The 8,578-nt window shown below is 42.3% G+C and overlaps 1 protein-coding gene across 2 annotated transcripts in view; it reads right to left on the bottom strand.

Moving 5' to 3' along the window:
• Positions 1-8,578, bottom strand: part of LOC307263577 (GDNF family receptor alpha-2-like) — a 47,441-nt gene that overhangs the window by 19,331 nt on the left and 19,532 nt on the right. For both annotated transcript variants that reach the window (XM_080044762.1, XM_080044763.1), the window contains one exon: positions 1,479-1,857. In XM_080044762.1, the coding sequence (XP_079900888.1) occupies positions 1,479-1,857 (379 nt within the window). The remainder of the gene's footprint in view (positions 1-1,478; positions 1,858-8,578) is intronic.

Genomic DNA, 8,578 nt, shown 5'->3' with positions numbered 1-8,578 from the left:
TGTGTGTGTGTGTGTGTGTGTGTGTGTGTGGGGCTGCTGAATGGTTGTGGGTGCAGGCCAGTGTGTGTCCATTTTGTCTGAGTGTGTGTGCACTGATCGAGCTGTTGACCTCAGTGGGGCATTACGCAGCCACAGATAATGAGCTTTAACGTTCTATTTCATCTTTCTCAATAAGGAGGTGCACAGCAGACACCTGAGGGGCCCAAAGGTCAAAGAAAGCAACTCAGCCTGAAAACAGATTACACAATGCAGGCAAGCAGGTAATTATTAAAGCAATCATAAATCGGAGGAGACGTGATATAATTTCCCCACTTTAGCAGAATGGTGGTTGGATATAGTGTTGGTGGAGGGACTGGGCATTTTCCATTAACTCTCAGCCTCAAAGGCTCCAACCTCAATGGAAACAGGAGAAATGTGACGCTCCATAGACTAGTATACCAAGCTTGTCAAATTAAAGCAAACATTGATAATAACTGAAAGCACTTTTCTGAAGAAGCGGCTGGTGTCTAATTTTCAGGCAGTTATTGCAAGTAACGAACCAGAGAAGGTGCTATCATCTGGGCAGCCACTTGGAGTATTAAAAAACCATGAACTAAGTCAAGATCCATCACTGATTGTCGCTCAACTGTATCAGCTGCCTAATCATCCGTCACACTGGAACATAGCCAAAAGTTCCCCTTTTCTGACAATCCTCACACCATGAGTATTATTTTTAGTAGTGAGCTTTCAAGTGTGTAACACTTGTTCAAACTCCATTAGGCTCATAAATGAGCTTTTAAATGGTTAGAATTATTCAAATATCCCCCATTCTCTATGCTATTAGACTAATAAACGCACATTTTCTTCAACCGACTAGATGTGTAGCCCAGGGTTCTGGGGGGTAAAAAGACCTTGACAGGTGATTGGGCTGATAGTAGAGCCCTGCTCCTGCTCTCAGCAGCACTAGCACAAGGAAACATGTCACGGCTGGGTAGGTGTGAATTGATTCCAGCCGCTTCAATCCAATAGAGGCCCCATGCCGCCATCGTGTTCCACTAATGTTTTGTTTGGCTTAATTGAGCGTTGTCCCTTCAACTTAGCCTCACATCTTCATCTTGCGTCTAATAGCCACCATTTCCCTGAAAGTCTAATCAGTTCACTGAAAAAAGTTACTTCAAAAAAATATAGACAACTTTGCCATATAGGAAGAAGGAATTTGCCGTCAAACAGAAAGACTCTGTAACGCACAGATTACGTTTTCATTTCACAAATGAAATTTCACATGAATATAAGGGTATGATCATAAATCTTCAGATGTGTTTTGAAGTAGTTAATTTTATATGCACAACACTCAAATCTGTCTATCAAACCAACTAAACATAATCTGCAAACACAAAAATACATGCACTTGAAGGAACAATTAACAATTCACAAATAAAGAAAACTCCTATTTTTTCCCTTGACGTCCTCCCACCCTCCACCACTTCCCTTTACGTTACCTGCAGAGAGAGTCTTGGCGGCAGACCCTCCGTAGCTCCAGACAGTGCGGTTTCTCCTTATCTTTATAGGAGCAATCAGGCACGATGGTCTGCCTGCGTCGTTCTGCGCAGCCCTCAGTCTGGCAGGGGCAGAAGAGAAGCCTGTGGCTGAACTCGGGGGGCACACGGTCCAGGAACAACCTCAGTGCTTTGTGGCAGCGCTTCTTGCTGCATGTTTCACCCTTGTTGGGGTCTTCCTTGCTGCAGGTAGCGATGTAGGCAGAGCGTTGCCTCTTGCAGCTGCCATTGAGGTTGCAGGCTTTGGCCGCATCAAGACAAGGGTTGCAGTTTCTCTCGGGGTCAAGACACTGGAAACCTTTTTGGGGCACTGTGAGCATCCCTGACAGTGGATAGAAGAGGAGAGAGGACAGAGTGACTTTGTGAACATAAGTGGGTTCCTAAAAAGAGTTCAAAGTCTTTTACTTAGAACAGTTTCACTTAAAGATGGAAGGATGAATTATGAATGAATGATTGTTGTCAGAAACTTTTTTCAGTTACTATTTCATCAGGATTCACTACCTGTGCGTACTGTTTGCACGCTGAAAGAAAATCCAGTGTTAGTACACAGCCTAGGCTCTGAAAATGGGCATGTTGATAGGGTGGGCCCCTTTGTTTACATACCCTTTGTTTACATACCAATTTACAGAGCCTAGGATGTGTATCAACACTGAATTTCTTCAGTGTTGATACACTCAGACACAGTACATACAGATAGTGGATCATGAGGAGATATTCACTGATTTTGACAAAAAGGGATTTTGAAGTGTTCTCTAGAATTGCTGACTCCACCTTTAACAGGGATAACAGACGTAGACACTTTTCTTTTTTAATTTTAATGTGATTGTATGTAATTTGAGGGATTTAATTAATTATTTTTCCAATTGTTAGTATTTTGGCAAGCACCACCTGGATCATAAACAATCGCAGCATATACAGTAGATACATTTTTTTTCCATTAATCCATCCGACTCAACAAAGTGGGTTCAGCTGCAACGTATGATTGGCAAACAAAACAATAACCTGTGTATCTTCACCTGTCAGGGAGTTAATTGCAAAAGCTGAAGGAGACTCTTCAATATCATCTATGCTTCTCTGTTTCTCCAACCAACAGTCAGCCACTGTAGGCATGCCTGCAGCTAGCCCTCATCCATTCTAACTGAATTATTGATCCAGTCTGTTTCAGACCTCGAGTGAAACATGAATGAATTTAGCTATGATTCCAAATTGGAAGTTCAGAAAGGGTTCATATCCAGGTAAAACTATGACGTGATCATCATAATGTAAGTACATTATCTTATTACCTTGATGTAATACTTTTTTTACTTTAATTAGTTTAATGGAAATAATGTAAAGCAAGCAGGAGTCCCTTGGAAAATACTGAAAAGACAGCTACTAATTGATGTAAATACTGGTCAGTTGGAAACAACACTAATGTCTGCCCAAACTCTGCTCAGCTCAAGGGTTTGGCAAAGGCTGTGATACACACACTGTGCTGCATGATCCACTTATTGGATGGTTCACGTACAAGATTAAGTTCCCATATTTTTGTTTCTGTGTAATCAAAAACTGAAACATTGCAATTACCCCTCAGGCTTCCACATCATGTTTGTGGAAAACAGATTATGTCATTAGGTGATTCTGGGTGTTCTGAGATACTGCACATACGACAGTGCAAGAACAAAAACAACACCTTTCCGTGAAATATACCGGTAATAAAACAGGATCATGTTCACTTGTGGCACCCCTTCTCTTGTATTCAGGCTATATTAGAGAAGTTAACCTCCCTCCCCTGTAGATAATGATATTTCAGAGGTTGTAGCGGCATTGGTGACACCCAGAGAGATTCATCTCTTATTCAACAGAACCAATCTCACTCTGTGTCTATCAGACAGCCCGGAGCAGGAAGAAGACCATTTATTTTGGAGGGGTGTGCTGGGGATGCTCTATTGTTTCCAAGTGGTGCATCGCACGCTATCAATCCTAGAAATGGGGATACGTAGAACACATCACATCACAATGGGAGGGGGGATAATGAAACCCCCCAAATGAATGATTTTGTAGTTTCAGATCACGTCAGATAAAACAAAACTCACTGCCACTGAAAAATAGCAGAAGCGGAATATCGGGAGTGTATCACAGAAAGAAGAGAAAACACTCGATCTGGCTTGTCGTTAACCAGAGCTTTCATTTAGATGTATCAAGGTTAAATGTTGCCAGTGTTCTGATAAACAGGTAGGGTGTACAGAGACACGTCCTAACGGATGTATGTGTTCAAAGTAGTGCCCCCTTTTTCAGTGTTTGTCACAGTTGTTTGAGTAATGGGAGCGTTCACTTTTTATGGCTCTCATTAAAATGAGACATCATTGAATGTTCCAATGCAACTTCCTTATCATTATCAACGTCTGAGGGGAGAGGAGAACCACTCTTCAACGCATGACTAACAGCACAACAAACTCAGTATACATGACTGCAAAGTGCAGAAAGAATTGAGCTCGGATCATTGACTTCCGCGACAGTAACAAGGCATCTAACCATGATGTGAGACAATTAGCCAACCTTGTCAAGTAGCAGGAGCAGATTGCTTGATCTGTGATTACAATGTTCATTTAAAAGAGAGCTGACTCTGGCACTTAGGCATTAAGAGGCCAAAGCAGGGCCAAAGTTTTTGCTAAAGTGGGCCAAGCCTGACTGAAGCGGGCCTCAAGGAGCAGCGGTATAGGTTCGGCTGGGAGGAAAGGTGAGCGGTGCGGCTGTCCAGCGGTTCAGGCTTACATTACATTGATGGATTGCAGCTCCTAAATCTCCCCTGGCCATCTGCAGGCTCTAATGTGGGCCACTGGGGGGGGTCCAAGATGAAAAGAGCATAGGAGAAGGATGAGCTACTGAGATTTATCTGACCGAGCAGGGCTGAAGCTGCTTCTGAGGGCTGCAGCCATGGACACGTTTTTACTACCTCTGATTGGGGAGCTGAGATTGAATTTGGTGCTCAACCCAAAAAGATGTCCTGGGGGGTTGAACGTAAGACACAAAGCCTACTTGATGGCTCTGACATGCTTACACACACAACAGGATGAAAGCAAGAGAGGGAGCAGAAGAGAGGAAGGAAGCAAAGAAGTGGAGATGGGGAGGGGAAATGCACGGTATTGTGTTACAGCTTTATAATTGATTTTTCCAAGTGCATTACAATGAAGGTTTTTCAGCGAACATATTCTGCAGCTATAATGTGAGGAGGAAAGGGGTTGATAAGCTAATGATACGAGACATATAAAAATGGAAAAAGCTTTAAGAGGGGGAGAGGAGAACTTGAGCAGTTGATTGCGGTGGCTGATCATGACGGATGAGATGAGAGAGGACACAGACGAACAGATTGGACAGCCACTTACAGAGACTTTTCAATTAACCCAGCCTAATTCAGGAGAGATGTGCGACTCTTACCCCGGAGTAATTAACCCAGACCCATCAGCAGTCCAATCAACAACTCTCAGCATGCAGTAGTTTACACATATCAATTAACGTATCTAGTCTGGTGTTGTACTATACATTAATAAGCAAGTGAGGTGCTGCGTGAATTAACACATATTCAGCGGATTAATTGATTAATGGATGTGATGAACACAGAGCAATCAGTTTCATTGAGTGCAGGAAAAGTCATAAATGTTGTTTTCCCCATAACATCTTGATACTGTTTGACTGCGGGAATAAACTAATATGAAAATGAATTACACTTTACATCTGCATGTTACTTATTCATTTGTTTTGCAAATACAAAATATATAGCTTTTAGAAAAAGAGCCTCAAATTGTCTTGTGTTCTTCCCTCACAACTGCCCGGTGGGTATCTGAAAATGCAGCCTCGCAACACCAGTTAAAGCATTGCCATTGCTTTTGGTGATCCGGCCATTTGACTGTAAATGGGCTTTTAATAGGACTCACCACTCTACGGGCACCATAAATTATACTGCACTGATAATAATGTAGTGGGAATAACCATCTATTCTTTCCACACAAACAGTATAGCATGCATAGGGACAGAAAGCAAGATAGAGAAAGAAGCAGAGAGCTAATATGTGAGATAGGAGACACCTACAGGGAGCAAGGCATGGGGGAGAAAAGGAAAAATACCCGTGTTCCAGTGAGAAATATTAAAGAGGGGCAATAAAGAGAAAGAGAGGGATGGGGGAGATGGACAGAGCACATGTGAATGAAAAGAAGCGGATAACACATTTCAAGTACACTGTATCTCATCTGATACTTTTTCCCCCCAAAGTGTAAGCGAACTTCTTGCCCAGTAATTGCTCTCCGTCAGCCTAATTTGAATTCTGCATTTCATATATCATCCCGTACTCAAGGGACGCTGCGCTGCAGAGGGGGAGTTCAGCCCAGGTTAGCAAGAGGATCTTGGCTCCGGGTCTGTTCTCAGTAATTAGGAAAGGTGCCAAAGTTTGGATTTAATACGGCCCTGGGTGAGCCACAAGAGCTTGTTAGGGAAGTCTTTAGTCCGGACCCCGAGGAGCATGTCAAGCATTTGCGTGTCAAAGGGCTCATCAGTCATTACTCTGTGTTGCGGCAGGGTTTCCGGAGGGGGGCAAAGAGAGTGCACTGGATCTACGACATCATCTCCCTAAGCCTTACTGAGCAAGTTAGACGCACAGACGTCACAGGAAGACCAGCAGATTTAGTACAATTTTTTATTTATTTTTTTACATCCATGCATTGAATTATTGCTGCCAGCAGGTGAGTGACAGAGAGTGAGGGGAAAGGAAATGATGAGAGGAGATAGAAAATATTTGTATGTGAGGATAGATGTACAGTATGCGTGCAGAGGTGGGAAGGGAATGTCCAAAGGAATCTTAAATAATTGTAAACACACTTCTAAATACTTGAGCTGTTTATGAGCATCTGCCGTCGAGTTTTGCCTCCTCTAGCGAAATTCAAAGCTGGAGCATCCTCAGTGGCCCCCTTAGTCTTAATAATATGCATGATGTTTAGCACTTTCAACCGTCTCTGGCAGTAATGCATAATGTATTGAAATAATCTAACAGGATGCTGTATGTGTTCCAGGTGGACCTACACAGTATATAGTATATTGTATCAATACTCTGCTTCCCTGTTCACTGCAGAACGCAAATAACTAAACATACTCACTAACTATACAGTACAACAAACATTGACTGTGCATATTTCACTGCTGTTTAATTCAGACTTGTTAGAAAAACGCTGACTATTACAAAGAGTCTCTGATAAGTGGGCTTGGAACAACAACTCATTACTGACCCATAGAGAGACAAGCTAAGGCTGGATGAAGCTTAGAAAATTCACAAAGAATAATGAAGCATATAAACAAAGTAGTATTATATTCTCGCAGGCACAGTACAATAATACACAAAACCAATGAACCAATTGCACGAAGAAACACATGCATCAGACAGACTCAGACCCCTAGTGACCAAAAAAAAAACACGGGACCCATGCAAAAAAAAAAAAATCTAAGTGTTTGCCTTAGTAATAGTAATTGTTATTAGGACAATGTGAAAATGTCAAACATTTCTACAGCATGCTGAGCACGGCTGTTGCTCTGGTCCTTTCCCCCACAGCTGTAGAAACAGCTTTCTGGATTTAATTGGATGGTGGGTACGCTGAGCAGAAAGGTGAGAGGCTTAGTGCTCAGAGTTAGAAGGTCTAACTAAGGGATGTTAAACTTAATTCCTGGAGGGACCCATGAAGGCAAGATTCTACGCTGCCCTCTGCCCCTAATAAGTTAATTAGCTCAGCGCTGGGTCAAGAGAACAGAATACATTTTGCATGGAGCATATTAACAATTACAGTCAATGATATCTTTGCATGCTGTACGTAATACGGCAGTCATTTGGGCTTTGATAAGGGTTCCGCTGCATTGTGGAGGAAGGATTCTCTCCCACATCCTTCATACCGTTTCATTGATTTGAGTAGAAGGCTACTGACCCGAACAACAACTCTCTTGACACCAAGAAAACCAATGGTTATGAATAACAACTATAGTTCCATGAACATAGCCAGAAACCTCTAGTGGGGCTCTGCATGCAAGGAGAAAATAAAATACATGTTATTTTTTTGAGTGAGGGCTTACGGGCGGCTAGCTGTCCCTCAAGAGGCCGCGCACTAATTATTTATATATTTTAAAGTCCAATAGAATAAAAACTAGCCAGCTAGAAAAAAATTCACCCCCCTCAGTGTTGTCATGGAGATATGAACTAAACATACAGACTAGAATGGTTTTTTGAACCAGGCCTTAAATAGGTTTAATAATGCTGTGAAAACGGCACATTTAACATAGGAGTCAAAGAGAAATTACTCTGCAACCTGCCCTTAGTGGCCACCCGGTGCTACTGCAATTTGTCACTTCCGCATTGGAGCCTGGTAGAACTCGCTGTGGTTGGGGCTTGATGTTCCATAGTAAACTGCAGGGGTGGGACCAAGTCGTTGTTTAGCAAGTCACAAGTAACTCTCAAGTCCCGAGTCAAGTCTTGAGTCAAGACAGGCAAGTCCCGAGTCAAGTCCCAAGTCAATGCTGACAAGTCTCAAGTCAAGTCCCAAGTCCTGCAGTTTGAGCTTCGAGTCATTTCGAGTCCTTTTAACCAAAAACTAATTATATATTTACCCACATCATGTACGCTTTTAAAATCTATATGTATTTATTAAAACAAGCGCAATTGAAATTGTGTAAAAAAAATTGTACGGACATTGCACTTCCCATTTACTAGTGATTTTTAACATCTAACTCATTTAGCACATACACACACAGACACTCACGCATAGGCAACATGTAGAAAAGGCCCCAAAGTGTATAGGTTACAGTGTTGTTATTTCTTATAGTGTGTTAAGATGTGTTTTGTTCAGTGTGGATGACATTATAGCTGTCAGTTAGAGGCCGTGACGTCAGTCGGCCGGAGGGTCTGTTTAGTAAGTTTCCTTTTCTTCTCTCTCTCGGTCAGGTGTGTGAGTGTGCATGTTGCCGCAGTAGTCGATCATTCCACAGTTGAAACGTGTTTATTTGAGTTTATGTGAATCACCCGTGTGTGAGTA

This window comes from Ammodytes marinus (genome assembly GCF_949987685.1).
Source record: "Ammodytes marinus genome assembly, chromosome: 2".
Taxonomy (NCBI): Eukaryota; Metazoa; Chordata; class Actinopteri; order Uranoscopiformes; family Ammodytidae; genus Ammodytes; species Ammodytes marinus.
This window is presented reverse-complemented; position numbering and strand designations above follow the sequence as displayed.